Below are 17,819 nucleotides of genomic sequence, written 5' to 3' on the forward strand. Positions count from 1 at the left end.
TCCTGAATTGTGGTGCAAAGGATTTCAACAGAATTACTTTCCACAGATGCAATGTATTTATATCCTGATCTTGTTAACAGCAAGTTTCTGGTCAATGCTAACAATGCAAAATGTTAATGAAAGAAAATTCAGTGATGGTAATTAATTAACAGGTGGTTGATATCTCTGGTTGGAGATGGACATTAGCTAGCAATTGTTTGGTATGGGTGTTACTTGCCACTTATCTCAAAACTCAGTGTTATCTCATTGCTTGATGACGTCCTTATTGGAGTTGTGAATGGTGCTGAACACAGAAAAATGATCAGCATTGACCTTATGAGGGAAGGTCATTAAAAAGACAGCTAAAGATGATTGTGAAAGGAAAATTGCACTGAACAACTCACCCAGCAATGTCATAGAATTGAAATAAATGGGCTCCAACCATTTCACCACTGCACCACCACCAGCATCCCATCCCCCACCTCCTTGATTTCTATTGTCTTATTTTTTACTGAGGTGCTTGATTCCATGCTAGGCCAAAAGCTGTCTTGATGTCAACAGCAAATACTTTCACCTGTCCTCTGAAATTCAGCTCTTTTGTTCATGTTTTGATCAAGGCAGTAGTGATATCTGTGCCATGGTTTGAGTCTTGAAATGAAATGAATTGTGCAATAATAATTCACTTTACCTGTATATCAAAATCTAGGCCAATGGTATCAAATGCTTTAAGGAGTATCAGACTGTTATGCAGGCATTGCTCAGGAGCAGCTGGAGAAGTATACATATTTTCAAAATGAGTTGGAATCTGTAAAGAAAGACAGACAATGTGTTGTACTTTTGACAGTACCAATCTACAAACAAAAACCAGAAATAAATTATTTCACACCAACTAAGTGCTGTATTGTTTATTTAAAAATCCAGAAAATGTAATTTGGATAAGTAGAGAAAGGTTAGGAAAACAAATGGTTTGTCTTAACCAATTGTAAACAAAATTGCAGAAAATAAAAGCTAGGGATAGCTCCCTGGTTCCCATTTGCGAATTGCTCTCAGCTGATTTTTGCAGTAATTTAACAGTAATATTTTTAGATCTTTTCCAATATTTCACTTCCAAATTATTTTGATTCCAGAGCTTGGGATCATTCTCATTATTCCTAAATCAGTACATTTTGAGATTTTTTTTTCATTCTTCAATATCTAAGCTAGTTTTGAATGACATACACTGCAAATGAACAACAAACCAATCCAACAATTGCTTTTAGCCAATTATACAATTATACCTTCTCAAGATTTTATTCTGACATTCAGAATCAATATTATACTATGTGAAATCTTATTTTAAGTAAAATATATTATTCATTTCTTGAAAAAACACAGGAATCAAAGAAACAAACATAATATGGTTATGTTTATATACTATACATAACTTTAAATAACAAACAAAATTTTGAAGGTTAAACAAATCGTTTATGAATAACATTTTCAAAAGTAGTGTTTTGTCCTGTATTTGAACAAATCAAGTTGATCAGTAGTGACTGATTTGTTCTCTGAGATTTCAAAATATCTCTTCCCACAGGATTTTACAAATGCATCAAGTTAAACAGGTGGGTCATGTTTAATGTACCAGCAAAGAGTTACTTAGACTTCACAGATTTTTAAGTATTTGACTTTTCAAATTCAAAATACAATTGTCAGTCAAGTATGCGTTGAACCAGTCATACAACATAAGCAAGATCTCTAAAGCCTGGAACAAACAAAAATTGCAGCACCATATCAGGACAGTCCCAGAACAGCAGTTCAGCTCTTGGTTAGCTGCCGAACTCCATTTGGGTTTTAGGTGTCTCGATTAACCAAGTATACGGACTAGATGTATATAAAAATACCTTATTATTATTTGAATAGTTATGTTAGCACTAGTTTCCAAATCTTACTAATCCAGACTTAACATTGAATTATCTTAGAGATTTTAGCAAATTGATTTTAGCCAATTCAATCTACTAGACTATTTAAACATGAAGGGCTCTGGCCCGAAACGTCGATTCTCCTGCACTTCGGATGCTGTCTGACATGCTGTGCTTTTCCAGTCACACACTCTCAACTCTGATCTCCAGCATCTGCAGACCTTACTTTCTCCTATTTAAAGATGAACTAGAAGTAATAGTGCCCTCTGCTCATTGTCACTGTCATTTGCTCAAAGTAGCTTTTAATGTAATTGCTACAGATAGTAGGTGAATTGTAAACGCACTAAGGGTTAAATTGGGAAAAATTGAAGAGCAAACTTCAAATAATGAATCTTGTACGAGATTAATGTTGTGCATCCAATAGGATCGTGTCAGCAAGAGACTAAAAACAGCAATTTGTGCTTTCAAAAACATCCTTTACAGGCCTTGGAGATAGGTTGAGAGTCAGGAGGTGCCAGACACTGACAGGAAATGGGTAAGCAACAACATCTAGAATATGACTAAGTGTTCCTTAACTAGGTGAAGGAGAAAACATTAATTACATTAGGCTAAGACCTGGAGTGGACATCTGTGTTTTATGTTTTAATGAAGCAAGGTTGGAGTTTGAATTATGAGATGGCAAAACATTTGTAGAAAGATACTGCCTTTTTCCTGCATTCCTCAGAGTTGTTTGGGTTAGCCCTCAAATACACTCTCCTTGCATACGCTTGAATAAATGGATCAATATCCTGTACTCAGGTCTCCTGTGGTAGATTATTGGAAGTAACCACAACACAGGCAAAAGAATAGAGCTCAGTGAATAGGCCCTAGGTCAGCAACAGGTAAGTTACAGACACGCATGATGGCTCACTGCTGAATTTGAACTTCACTGAATAATATTCAAATAGCAGGCCAAGATGATCCATGGTTTGACCCCAAACTGCTCAACCTGGAAATGCTTCTATTCTCACTTCCTTCTTACAATGTCCAGAAAAAGGCTAAGAAGCATCCTTCTCTTAAGCGAGCACCTAGATATCCTTTGTGGATTAAACAAAATATTTTCCACAATAGGAGGAACTTGGAGCAGAGACTCTGTGCACAGTTAATAAAGCCATGATTTACTTGTTTTAATTTCTTGAGTTCTGAAGCAAGATTTGGAGGTGTCCAAATTAGTATAAGTGGCTAATTTATATTCAGGGTACATTCATGACATGAAGGATCTTAGAAATAGTGTAAACACTGCATTGTTTTTAAAAAAAGGATTTTGCTGGACTTTTAACAAGATCACATGGCGTATAAGTTAACAACATTCTGAAAACTTTCAACAGTAAGCATGGATAGACAGATCACCCTTGTGAAAGTTTGCACCTGTTAATGTTTGGATATACAGCAAAATATTCAAGTAAAGAGTGTCCTTAGCTTCTACCTCCAAGCCCAGATTGACAACAGAAGATAATATTAAAACTCAATACACCCAAAGAGATGCTAGAAACAACAATGCACCTATATTCAAAGGTATGTAAAGGAATATTATCAAAGAGATAGGATCTCCTTTAACATGAATGGCAAGTCAATGGCCAGCATCAAATTATTAACACTCCACTGGACTTTGAAGAATTTTGAACAGACTTTCTGAAACCTTGAAAGTTAACCTTCCCAGTGAAATCTGATGTTCACATGAACTTATAACTATACTGTTGGTTTTAATAATCATAAACTTGAACCCCCTTTCTCTTGCAGCATGTGTGTGAGCATGTACATATACATGCAAAGTTTATAGAATCATTATATGCTCACACACACGCAAAAGAAAGAGGGTTCAAGTGTATGATTATTAAAAGCGACAACATAGTTATGTGTTCATGTGAACATCAGATTTCACTGGGGAGGATAACATCCAAGTTTTCAGAAATACATCCCATGTGATACACAATGTGGTAAATTAGTGCAGCATGAACATTTACAACTATGACTTGATTTCATCTCAGCATCTTCCAACAGCTGGTCAAATCTGTTCCCTGTTAGAAATCAGAAACCGATTAAAGAGGAAAACAGTTAAATGAAGTATAATAGAAAATATATACCTACCAGATGAGGGCAATAAGCAGCCACAACAGCTGCAAGCACTAAACCATCCAACAAATCTAAATCAAAATTAATTATCCAGCGGGTTGGTGGTATAGCACCTATTAAAAAGAGAGAGGAAAATGAAAAGATCAGACAATCTTGTAAACTAAGAGGTGAAGGTGTTGAGTTTAGAGGATGTGGTCTTGTTTTGTTATTACATATTCACATGTACTGGCAGAAAGACCTTCGTTCTTTTATCATGGCCTTAAAAGAGTTCATTTTGAGACCAAGATAAACAATGCAATTAGAGACAATCTACTGATCTCGAACCAACTAATGATAGTGTTCTATGCATGTAGTTTTGAGCACCCTGGCTTTTGTGTTGTTTCGAAGTCTGATGGAAAACATTTAGTGACTTCATAAGATAGGAAGACCGTCCAATCATTATGCTACATAAAATTGGATTGTGAATGATTAAAAACAGATCCTTTAAGATTAAATCATAAAGTATAGTATGGGATTGTGCTGGTGAAATGAACTTTTTTAGATGTCATTATGTTCACAAAGTACCAGAGATCTTTTTCCATTATACTCTTACTACACCTAAATTAATGAAGAACTTTTAAAAAACATCATGACTGTAGTAATGCAGGCCAGACTGAAAGAACTGAAGCAAATGGGTGGAGGTGGCAAAACGTAGAGTACATTGAAGGCATGACAATATCTGAAAGCACAAATAAAGGATTTGGAGCTCGAGTTAATCAAATAGCAAATTAATAGGTTGAAGTTTGTGTAGGCCTATTTTCAGGTGAAGAATTATTCTGAAATTGATTGGAGCCACTCGTTATAAATGATAAAAAGATAAGCAGACTGCCTGTGTAGTGTTGTTGATAATTAGCAGGTTCCCTCCATGGGGCCTTCATTTTCTGATGTTACTGTTTTCACTTGAAGACAGGCCGCATCTCTTAAACCCAGCAGGCAACCTGAGATTAGCTAATCACAGGACAGAAGAAATAAATTCTTCAAGGACTCCACACTTTCCAATAGCACAATGGAGATTCTGCTGGAGGATGTTGAAGGGGAAAGGGGTTTTCTTACCATACCAGATTTCTGAGCAGCAGTGCACACAACTCCTGCAAGATATTGTTGCAAAGAGCATCATCCCACACACCTGGTTTCAATGTAAGAAAATGTGTCATTTCCAACCAAGTGATGCTAAATTAACCACTTGTACAACGATCTCACATTATCATCAATAACTCTGCAATACAAGGTGATCCAACAGCAAAACCAACCATGAGAACCAGCATTCAACCCACAAAGCATGACTATCTTCTGCACCTCCTAATCCCCTCACAAACACTCCTTTCACCTTCACCACTATTTGATATGCACATCCTTAAACTATGTCATTAGGCAACTGTTAATAGTCTCACTGGTTTCTTTCAGGCAAAGCTTGCAAACAATATTTAGGGGAGTTGGTGAAAGAGGCAAAGCATCCATTTAGATCCTCTCTTACTCTTGGATCAAGTCACTGAGACTATGAGGTGAGTCCTGTTAGAAACATCACAACTAGACAAGCCAGAGGACACATCTTAGTGTTCTTAAGTAACATCCAGTCCTACACTGAAATTTCCCCTCATGTTTTCCAACAGATACTCATCTGTATCCATTTATCCTTCATGATTAAACCAGAGTTGAAGAGTGTGGTGCTGAAAAGGCAGAGTATCCAAGGAGCAGGAGAGTCAACATTTCAGGCATAAGCCCTTCATCAGAAATGAGATCTTACCCTACTCTTCTCTTTAAGGTTACTAAAATGTCGAGCACTGGAGGAAAATGAGACAACAGAAGGCATGACTGAAGATGAGGTGAAAAATGTGTTGCTGGAAAAGCGCAGCAGGTCAGGCAGCATCCAAGGAGCAGGAGAATCGACGTTTCGGGCATAAGACCTTCTTCAGGAATGGCCCTGAAGAAGGGCTTATGCCTGAAACATCGATTCTCCTGCTCCTTGGATGCTGCCTGACCTGCTACACTTTTCCAGCAACACATTTTTCAGCTCTGATCTCCAGCATCTGCAGTCCTCACTTTCTCCACGACTGAAGATGACACTTGCAAAATTTGACCTTTCTTTTGCAAATTCCCATACAGAGAATGGCACTGCATGTTCAATCAATGATCGACTGGGGGGGTCTGCATAGGATATTCACCACACATCGGTATACATAAGAGAAGAACAGGGATGGATAAGGAACAGTTCATTAAGCAGCTAGTCAGTTGGACAGCTTCATCCTAGTCTTGCCCTAAAGGATAGAGAGAACTGATATGAAGACTGATCCACAATATTTCAGGGCATTTTAAATATTCTGGACAGTATGCCAGTGAACTTGCACATAATGGAATAGAACATAGACAGCTCCATCTCTCAAACATTTGGGATCCTTCAACAAGACATGCAGATCTTGCAGAGTCAAAAACTGGAAAAGCATACCAGATCAGACAGCATCCAAGGAACAGTAGAGTTTACGTTCTGGGTATAAGCCCTTCATCAGGAATGTGGAGGCTTTGGATTTGCTGTAGGTAGTGGTTGTCCCGGTCAGGTCCAAATTGTGATGATCTTAGTGTAGTCTAGAGTCCATGCGGGATAAGTTGGTGGCATCAGCAGGTGCTGAGGAAGGAGACGTGGCTGTAATAGGGAGTCTGCTTCAGGATGTGGCTGAAGAGCTTCAGGGCAAGAGGAGATGACCTGGGGGTGCAGTGGAAGAGAGACTCACTGAGATCCTTATGGATAGAGAAAGAAAACCTCTTCAAGTTGGACATCCTTGGAAGCTGATGAAGTGCTTATGCCCGAAACATCGACTCTCCTGCCCCTCGGATGCTGCCATCACCACAATTTTTGACTCTGACTCTCCAGCATCCGCAGTTCTCACTTTCTCCTAGCTGCAGATCATGCAGGCAAACATGGAGCAAACAGTTTTCTGAAGGTTTCAGTGGAATCAAGAATGATGGAGCTTTGACAATACCTCAGTTGGAATACAGTGTTCAGTTGTAGTTTCTCTTACAGTGATTGACAGTGAAGTTTTCAAATCAATGTGGAGGAGAACCACACAATTAATTGTCCAACCCAACTTAATGGCCAAGATAGGCCCAAAGAGTAAACGTTCTCCAGTTTAGTGATGCACAGACTGCAGCAATTTGATTTTTTAAAAGATGATGCAGGGATTAGTATGCGCATGTGTGAACAGTTTATATCAATTTTATAGATTAAACAGGATCTGAGATCACAATTTTAAGTGACGAAAGACCAGAGCTAGTTTAAATGTTAGATTGTTGCTTTTTCACAGACAACAGTGGATCTGTGAAATAGACTGCTAGTTCTTGCAATGTACATCAACTTGTTGAATTTCTCAAGCAAAACTACTCCTGGCCAATCTAGCAATCACCCCATGTAAAAGTTAAGTGTTACAACAGAATACAAATTATGACCAGAGTGGTTCCTCAGGGATTTAACAAGGTATTTTCTTCTTTGTTTCTCCTAATTAGCTGATATCACTACCATTGCATTTCCAAGGAGAATACACGACTTTAGGAAGGAGGGGGAGTGTGCATTTCTTGGGAGACACAAGGAACTGCAGCTATGTGGGGTGGAATGTGTGTGCCAAAGGGTCATCTCCTGTCTTCATTGCTCACAGGCTGTTTTACTGGTGGCTAAGACTTCTGTCAAAGTATCTGCAAGAACCGAAAGGACTGTAGATGCTGTAAATCAGAAACAAAAACAGAAATTGCTGGAAAAGCTCAGCAGGTTTGGCAGCGTCTGTAAAGAGAAATCAAAGTTAGTGTTTTGGGACCGGTGACCCTCCCTCAAAACTGTTGTGGTTCTGTCCGCCAAGCTGGGAATTTGTGTTGCAGACGTTTCGTCCCCTGTCTAGGTGACATCCTCAGTGCTTGGGAGCCTCCTGTGAAGCGCTTCTGTGATGTTTCCTCCGGCATTTATACTGGTCTATAAATGCTGGAGGAAACATCACTGAAGCGCTTCACAAGAGGCTCCCAAACACTGAGGATGTCACCTAGACAGGGGATGAAATGTCTGCAACTCAAATTCCCGGCTCGGCGAACAGAACCACAACAACGAGCACCCGAGCTACAAATCTTCTCACAAACTTTGAACTCCCTCAGAACTTTTGAGGGAGGGTCACTGGACCAGAAATGTTAACTCTGACTTTGCTTCACTTATGCTGCCAGACCTGCTAAGCTTTTCCAGCAACTTCTGTTTTTGTGTCTGAAAGAACCCAGAAATAGGCCTGTAGCACTTTCACCATCATTTGTTGGACGCTTCCATCTTACTTTTGCCTAGACTTTGGTCAGATGCAAGGGGTTGTTCCCTTCCTGCACTACATAAAGTCACTTAAACCGTTTGCCTTCAGTTATCAGCATACTTCAAATCACAAGGATATCACCGAATAAGTCTCATTCTTATAATGTTAAAGATTTCCTGGGCATAAGAAACAGACTTCCAACCCATGACTTTCAGCAGACTCTTATTAAATAGGAGCTCTGGGAAAAGACCGAATCAAACTCATCTTTGAAATTTAGTCTACGAGACTGCTGTGATTGGAACGAGGTTAGCCAGGAGGATCTCATTGAGTTCCCTGCTAACTTGGTTCAGTTACAGAGTCTTTGCTGACAGATATAAACAGGATTCTCAGGGATTCTCCTCAGTCTAGGGACTGGCTCTGAGCTAGCTGGGTCAGTGTCCATGTGCTGTGCATGTGTAAATAAAGGATGGCTTGGTGACAGGATACCAGCCTCTGGAGTTATTTCAGAGACAAAGCAAAAGGGGGTCTTTAGAAACTTCTGATAAACTTTCTTCAGGATTTTTAAGTTATAAGACATAAGAGACATGTAAATACGATATGTAATCTCCACTCTGGGCATTGTTTTCCTGTTAGCTTAGTAACATCCATCTTTTTTCAACACAGGACTCATTCTGAATCTAGCCCTGGAAATAAAATGCTGAAACGATCAATGACTAAATGTTCTGCACTAGAAAAAAAAGTTTTCACCACAGATTCAATGATAATCAATAATGATGCAATCTGTCCCCTGTAATGTGTTGTCTGTCAAAAAAGAATCCAACATACAAAAGACATATGAAGGAACTTGCAAAAGAATGGGCTATATCTGAATCCCAAATTCCACATTTTAACTGATTAGAGAACTGAAGGAAATCTGATAGGTACTAGTTTATCTGTACAGTCAGTTCTGATATAACACGATAGTTCCGTTTTTGTGTGATCTTGTGTTAGAAGAAAATCTTGAAATAGCCATGCCATTTAAAGTAATGGAGCCGGAATCATGCTATAACCAATACAAATAAGGAAATTTCACATTCTGCAAGTAATGGTCTAAATTCTTCAATCACGATAAAGCCAATTCGCGTTGAAGAAACACGTTCTAGCAGAACCAACTGTACAGATAATGACATTAATTTGCACTCTATATTGACTGTCTTAACGTCCTAAATTCCACCCAAATAGATAAAAGTCAAACATTTTACATTCACCTTTCTGGCAAAATTCCCACACCACACATCTTATTGTTTCATAATGATGGTTGAGCCAGGTCAGCAGGACAAGTTCACCAGTGGAATATATATTGCTGGAACTGGGCTCGATATTTATCCTAGGGATATTTTCTGAGTGTTTCTGATCACTTAAAATGTTGTTGATATCCTTCAGTGTCAATCGAGAAAGAACCACAACCTGAAAAATATGTCAGATTTATTTACTACAACGGCACTCATTCATGGAGTCATAGAGTCATAGAGATGTACAGCATGGAAACAGACCCTTTGTCTAACCCTCCATGCCGACCAGATATCCCAACCCAGTCTAGTCCCACCTGCCAGCACCCGGCCCATATCTCTTCAAACCCTTCCTATTCATATATCCATCCAAATGCCTTTTAAATGTTGCAATTGTACCAGCCTCCACCACTTCCTCTGGCAGCTCATTCCACACACGTACCACCCTCTGCGTGAAAAAGCTGCCCCTTAGGTCTTTTTCGTATCTTTCCCCTCTCACTCTTAACCTATGCCCTCTAGTTCTAGACTCCCCACCCCAGGGAAAAGACTTTTTCTATTTACCCTATCCATGCCCCTCAAATTTATAAACCTCTATAAGGTCACCCCTCAGCCTCAGACGCTCCAGGGAAAACAGCTCCAGCCTGTTCAGCCTTTCCTCAAATCCTCCAACCCTGGCAACATCCTTGTAAATCTTTTCTGAACCCTTTCAAGTTTCACATCTTTCCGATCGAAAGGAGACCAGAATTGCATGCAATATTCCAACAGTGGCCTAACCAATGTCCTGTACAGCTGCAACATGACCTCCCAACTCCTGTACTCAATACTCTGACCAATAAAGGAAAGCATACCAAACGCCTTCTTCACTATCCTATCTACCTGCGACTCCACTTTCAAGGAGATATGAACCTGCACTCCAAGGTCTCTTTATTCAGCAACACTCCCTCGGACCTTACCATTAAGTGTATAAGTCCTGCTAAGATTTACTTTCCCAAAATGCAGCACCTCGCATTTATCTGAATTAAACTCCATCTGCCACTTCTCAGCCCATTGCCCATCTGATCAAGATCCCATTGTAATCTGAGGTAACCCTCTTCGCTGTCCACTACACCTCCAATTTTGGTGTCATCTGTAAACTTACTAACTATACCTCTTATTCTCCTCAGTAAAGAAATCTTGAATTAAACATCCAGTGGTAAATATGCAGAGTCCTTTTAAATCTGATCAATGTCATTTTAAATGTTCTGAAGAAGCGTCACTGGACTCAAAGTGTTGGCTCTGCTTTCTCTTCACAGATGCTGCCAGACCTGCTGAGTTTTTCCAGCAATTTCTTTTTTTGTTTCAGACTTCCGGCATCTTCAGTTCTTTGTTTTACGTTAAAACAGCCCAAAATACCAAAATGAAACCTTCACTCTGTTATTTTGGAATATATGTAAGTTAATTTGACCATTATGTAGTTAACTTAGTGGAGTAATGCATACATAGGATCATGTTAGGGATGAGCAAGAGGTGGGGGGCCAAAGGGTATGGTGAGAAGGCAGACTCAGAGAGGGTCAGAAATAGTGTGTTGGGGATGGCAGGATTTAGTTCAGACTGGATTGGGGAATACGCCGAAATTACGGCTCCCATGAGGAAAACAATGAAGGAGGCAGGACATGAAAGTCTGAAGAGCGCACTGCAGTGGAAAGTGGACGCTGCAGCAGCTTTCAACACCCTTAAGCAGGCATTGCAGTCGGCCCCGACGTTGGCCCTGCCGAACTATGAAAATCTTTGTGTCAAATAGACTGGAAGGTTATGCTGCCACAGTACTTGCACAAGAGATGGGCATAGGGAGAACTAAGCAGCCTATTGCGTATTATAGCACCAGATTGGATGAAGTGGCTCAGGGATATCCACCTTTTACCAGGGACCAGCGGCGGCTCATTTTGCATATGAGAAGGCATCCTCCATAACGATGGGCTATCCTGTGATCATGTACACATGCCATTAGGTAGCAGAATTGTTATAAAAAGGGTAATTTGTATTGACGTCTGCCAGAATAATAGCATATCAGATATTATTGACATTTCCAGACATAATTACACAGAAATGCACTACGAGGAACTTAGCAGACTATGTTCCAGTAGAACATGAGGGAGAACTCCATGATTGTGTAGTCAACTCGCTACATTTGCTAAATTGTGGGCTGATTTACAGCCTGAGCTGCTGCCTGATGAGGACAAGAAGGTACTAATCGTAGATGGCTCAAGCTATAAAGACTATGATGGGAATCATGCGGGTTTGCAGTAGTCCAACAGGAGGAGTCTCAGTTTAGGACGATTATATTGGAGGCCTGTCCACAACCTTGCTCAGCACAGCTAGCTGAGCTTAAGGCACTAACAGCAGCATGTGAGTTGATGGAAGGTGAGAAGGCAGATATCTATACTGATCCAGCTTATAATCATGGGGTCTGCCATCTATTTGGGGTGGTCTAGAAGCAAAAGGGCTTCAGGAAGAGCAACGGAGATCCATACAACATTGCCAACAGATTGTAGGATCGACGACTGCCTTAATGAAGCCAAAAGTGCTAAGTGTTGTCATGTGCCAAGCACACAAAAAAGACAGTGATATGGTGGGCGAGGGTAATCAGGCAGCAGATAAAGCGGCCAGAATGGCCTCTGTGTGCACTTTAGCTGTCATTGTGCCCCAGGTGCATTTATATCCGGAGCCTACAATAGCAGATATCATTGAGATGCAAGGTAAGGTGGCCTGAGCTGAACCAATACTGTGGAGACAAAGGGAAGCCCTGTGGAGCACAGAGGAAGGTTTGTGAGTGGCACCTACCCCTCTATTGACTATTCTCATCTCAGACACACATGGGTTGGATCACTGTGCTAAAGGTGAAGTACTGAGGAGGATAAAGAAGAACGGATTCTGGTCACCTTATTTACAGGCCTCAGTGCAATATATGTACTCAAAATAATATCAGAAAGGGAATAACAACCCCTTGAGGACACATACCAGTACCTGAGGGACCATTTAAGCATTTGGTAATCAACTATATAGATACAATAAAGACAGTGAGAAGGAAGAGATATATGTTGGTGGTAATCAACAGGTTTAGTAGATGGGTAGACGCAGCTCCATCTAAAGACTCAGGGACAGGCACAGTAGTGGAACTCTTAACAAATGAAGTTATTCCAAGTATTGGCATACCATCAGAGATCAGTTCAGACAATGGGTCTGCTTTTATCCAAAGAGTGGTTAAGTTGGTGCTACAGACTTTGAGGATCAAGCAAAGATTTGGTTGTGTGTATCATCCCCAGTCACAAGGTATGGTGGAATGGATTAATGGAATGTTAAAAGCCAACTTGAATAAAATTTGCGCAAGTACCAACCTTAACTGGGTCGATGCGCTGGCACTAGCACTAATGAGCTACTGTATGCAGACTAACTGTATGACAAACATGACGCCGCATGAAATGCTTACCGGTAGACCCATGCCAGGTGGAAAGATCCGTAAGAAGGACCTAGCTTGGAACAACTGGTGCTCGTACTCAAGCAGTACATGCAACAGTACATGCTAACGATGATACATGAATCTGTCCACATACAGGAAAAATGTGGAAGCTGGTGACTGGCAACGAAAAGGGGCCTATTAAACACGAGATCAGGTGTATGTAAGAGTTTTCCAGAGAAAATGGAACGAGTCGAGAAGAAAGGGACCCTTCATTGTAACCAAAGCATCTCCATTGACATTCATGTGGGGGAAGTATCATCTCAATCACTGCACCAGAGCTTTCCCGCAGACGCAGACAGACCCCAGAGCTGAGCTAAGTGAGGGTGAGGAGGGGGCAGCGGTGACCAAACAGGATGTGTTAGAGTGTCTTCATGTGACTTTGAGCAGTCAGTGAGTGCAGGCTTCGGGGACACTGGTGTTCCTGGGGCTGTCAGAATTGGGTCTGTGGAAGGTGAATTTTCTCCTTATTATATGACTGGGGACGGGTTGAAGGAGGCTACTAATGCCCCCTCCCCAGTCCTGAACCTTTCTACTCCTGTCAGACTTGGGGACCATCAATTTGGCAGACCTGGCGGATCTTGCTTGATAGTGCCAATGCCTTGTAAAGCCTAGCCAAAAGGTATAAAGGAGTAAGGAGTGTGGAGCCCAATCCCTAGCATGGTTGTCTGCCTGTAGCAATCATTGGTACCAATGGGTAAATTACACGGCAGCGATGCTGACTAAACGGGACTGTTTCCTGTGCACTAAGTCAAAACTGTCATACTTCATCATTCCTGTGCTCTATAATTCTTCCACCTGCTCTCGATGGCAATGACAACAACTGTCGGACATTTGATCTGAATTACTCACTGTTATTTGTACGGCCCTATTGCCCTTTCTGGTGCCTCCTCCTTAAAGCTTCCACATTATATTGACTGGGTGAGTCGGGGAGACAGCAACTTCAACAGTATTGTAGTTATGGTACTCCTTGGTTATGGTACCAGTAAAAGTAACCAGACGTTCTCCATAGCTGATTTCATGGTGCGTAAAGGTTTGAGCTTTGAATGTTTCAGATGGAATGGGTCTGTTCCGGTAGGCCACTTTGAAGGCCCTTGTGACATTGAGACTGACACAACCTTTGGTGCCAGGGCACTAGATCACGAGTTCATTATGAATTCTCAGCACATTCCCTTAGCAGATACCTGGTGGCTGTGTGGACTGAAAGGGAGGCTGTGTCTGACCCTTCCCTCTGGCTGGGATGGTGTCTGCACCCATGTGATGCCCCTCCATGAGATTGTTGTGTTACCACAGGCCTGGTTTGATGCCCTATCACAACCAACTTTGCACCGCTCTAAACAGGGATATGTCTCTGATCCAGCGATACGTATTGATGTAAGTAGGCCAAGGGGCATCCCCACAAGCTCAAGGCCTAAAATGAAATTGTCGTGGGCTGGGAAGCACTTATCCCTGCCCTTGGTGTTAGCAAAAGTGCTGAATGGATTAATTACATCTATTACAACCAGCAGAGGTTTATTAATTACACCAATGATACCTTTGCAGCATTAGGTGAACAGTTGGATGCAACCAGCAAAATGGCAAGGCAAAATATCCAGGCCTCGGACTGGCTGTTGGATGAGAAAGGTGGTGTCTGTGTTATGTTTGGGGAACATTGCTGTACCTTCATACCCAATAATATTAGCCCAGAAGGATCATTTACTAAGGCGATGGATAAGCTAAGGAATCTGAGGAAGGAGCTGAAGTAGAATGCAGGGACCGGCCATCAGTTTTTTTGGCTGGTTGGATAGCATTTCGGGTGGATGGGGGGGCTTGGTTCGCCAAGATTGGGATTGTTGCGGGTATCATGCTGATTATCATTGTATTTTGTTTTTGCTGTGCTATACCTTTCATTTAGTCTTTTTTAGTGGGTCTTGCTGTGCAGTAATTCACTGTTATTCCAGCGTACTCTGGACCAAATCCTTCTTTTGCTAGCGTTCCAATCCTCTATTATTATGGTCTGCTGTCTGCTGAAGTGCTAAAGCCTTGTCCAGACGAAGACGCCTCAATCGCATTGTGTTGCGTGCTCACTTAGATTGTGTGGGGTCCTTGGGACCTTTTTCCTGTTCTAGCTACTGTGTGACAGGTTTTTGGCCCAGTAACTCCAGGAATGGAGGGAGAATCCTTTGAGAACTGGACCCCAGGAAATTGTTTTTGCCTGCTTTCAGGGCTACAACTAACGATTTGGCCTTTGTACGTCCAGCCTCATTGTATTCCTGCTCTGTGTGAGACCAGTATGTCTCAAAGGGGGGAATATGGAATATATGGAATTTAAATTAGCAGTTATGTAGTTAACTTAGTGGAGTAATGCATGCATAGGATCACATTTCAGATGAGCAATAGCTGGACTCATAACAGAAAATGGTAGCACACTATGATAGGGTAGTTAAATCATGTGATAGATGAGCTAATGCTAAAGACGATGGTGGTGTAATGTGATAGGTTAAGTGAAAAGTAGCAGAGCAGTGTGGCAGAAAGTGATTAGTTTAGAAAGACAAAGCAAGCTAGTATGATTGGTTATGCTAATGATACCAGATAAGCGTGGGAACTAGAAAAGTATAAACTGGAGAGACCCCAAGAATGTGTAGGAAGACATTTTCTGACTGCCACAGCTTTTGTTTACAAATAAAAGTTTATCTTCATGAAGGGTTTTCTGCGTGTCCTGGTATTTTTCTCAGAGTATCGGGTGATCTTTCCACAACATTATGAGCAGTGAAAACTGATTGATATGCAATTAAAATTGAACTAATTACAATGCCACCCATCCTATCACTTTTCTGTGAAATGTTTCACCACTTTCACCTATTGAACAGTTGCAATGAACAGCACTCAAAAGCAGTAGCTGACGTAATTAAGATCCAAGTACATTTCTTTCCTGGACCCTGAGCACACCAGGGCAATCTGGCAGAAGTGAATCTTCAGCAATAAGGGATCCATAGAAATCAGAAGATTTGTTTTTGGTTTAATGGGTACTCCGCCTGGTGACATTTGTATCTTGTGATTTAAAGTGCACCTAAGAGGCAACTTTTTCAAACTGAAGGTGGTTCGTTTGTGGAATTAGACAACCATAGCTGACAAAGGAAGTCAGGAAGTTAATCATAGAAAAAGAGAGAGCCGATAAAGTGGCCAAGAGCACTGGGAAATCAGAAGATTGGGAAGACTACAAAAACAAACAGAGGATAACAAAGAGAACTACGGAAGGAGAGGATCAAATATAAAGGTAAGCTAGCCGGTAATTTTAGAAACGATAGTAAAAGTTTCTTTCAGTACATAAGAACCAATGAGAGGCAAAAGTAGAGATTGGGCTGTTCCAAATTAATGCAGGAAGGCTAGTGATGGGAGATAAGGAAATAGCTGAAGAGCATAACAAATACTTGTGTCAGTCTTCACAGTGGAAGAATTGAGTAATATACCAACAATTAAGAAGGGTCAAGGAGCAGAGCTGAGTATGGTAGCCATTACAAAAGAGAAAATACTTGAAAAGGTAAAAGGTCTAAAAACTGATAAATTTTCCAGCCCAGATGGGCTATATCCTAGAGTTCTGGGGGAGGTGGCTGAAGAAATAGTGGAGGCATTGGTTGTAATCTTTCAAAAATCACTGGAGTCAGGGAAAGTCCCAGATTATTGGAAAATCGCTGTTGTAACCCCCTTGTTCAAGAAAGAATCAAGACAAAAGATGGAAAATTATAGGCCAATTAACCTAACCTCGGTTGTAAGTAAAATTCTAGAATTTGTCGTTAAGGATGAGATTTCTAAATTCTTGGAAGTGCAGGGTCAGATTAGAATAAGTCAACATGGATTTAGTAAGGAGGGGGGGGGTGGTCATGCCTGACAAACCTGTTAGAATTCTTTGAAGAGGTAACAAGTAGGTTAGACCAGGGACACCCAGTGGATGTTATCCACCTAGACTTCCAAAAGGCCTTTGATAAGGTGCCTCATGGGAGGCTGCTGTGTGTGAGGTGAGTGCCCATGGTGTTCGAGGTGGGCTACTGGTATGGATTGAGGATTGGCTATCTGACAGAAGGCAGAGAGTTGGGATAAAAGGTTCTTTTTCGGAATGGCAGCTGGTGACAAGTGGTGTCCCGCAGGGTTCGGTGTTAGGGCTGCAGATGTTCACTTTGTATATTAATGGCCTGGATGAAGGGACTGGGGGGCATGCTGGCAAAGTTCGCCGATGATATGAAGTTAGGTGTACAGGCGGGTAGTACTGAAGAGATGGGGAGACTGCAGAAAGATTTAGACAGATGAAATTCAATGTGAGCAAATGTGAGGTCTTGCACTTTGGAAAAAAGAACACAGGCATGGATTATTTTCTAAACGGTGAGAAAATTCATAAAGCCAAAGTACAAAGGGATCTGGGAGTGCTAGTACAGGATTCTCTAAAAGTTGATTTGCAGGTTGAGTCCGCGGTTAAAAAAGCAAATGTAATGTTGTCATTTATCTCAAGAGGGTTGGAATGTATAAGCAGTGATGTGCTACTGAGACTTTATAAAGCTCTGGTTAGGCCCCATTTGGATTACTGTGTCCAGTTTTGGGCCCCACACCTCAAGAAGGACATACTGGTACTGCAGCATGTCCAGCAGAGACTCACATGGATGATCCCTGGAATGGTAGGCCTAACATACGATGAATGGCTGAGGATCCTGGGATTGTATTCATTACAGTTTAGAAGATTGAGGGGAGATCTAATAGAAACTTACAAGATAATGCATGGCTTAGAAAGGGA

The 17,819-nt window shown here is 41.1% G+C and overlaps 1 protein-coding gene across 1 annotated transcript in view; it reads right to left on the reverse strand.

Moving 5' to 3' along the window:
• The window catches only part of LOC122555067 (cilia and flagella-associated protein 47-like), a 497,478-nt gene that overhangs the window by 319,121 nt on the left and 160,538 nt on the right, over positions 1-17,819 (reverse strand). The window contains 3 exon segments of the mRNA XM_043700727.2: positions 668-784; positions 4,005-4,102; positions 9,544-9,742. Of these exon segments, the coding sequence (XP_043556662.2) occupies positions 668-784; positions 4,005-4,102; positions 9,544-9,742 (414 nt within the window).

This window comes from Chiloscyllium plagiosum, unplaced genomic scaffold (assembly GCF_037043375.1).
Source record: "Chiloscyllium plagiosum isolate Xiang-an unplaced genomic scaffold, Cpla_swu_hap1 HiC_scaffold_12, whole genome shotgun sequence".
Lineage (NCBI taxonomy): Eukaryota > Metazoa > Chordata > Chondrichthyes > Orectolobiformes > Hemiscylliidae > Chiloscyllium > Chiloscyllium plagiosum.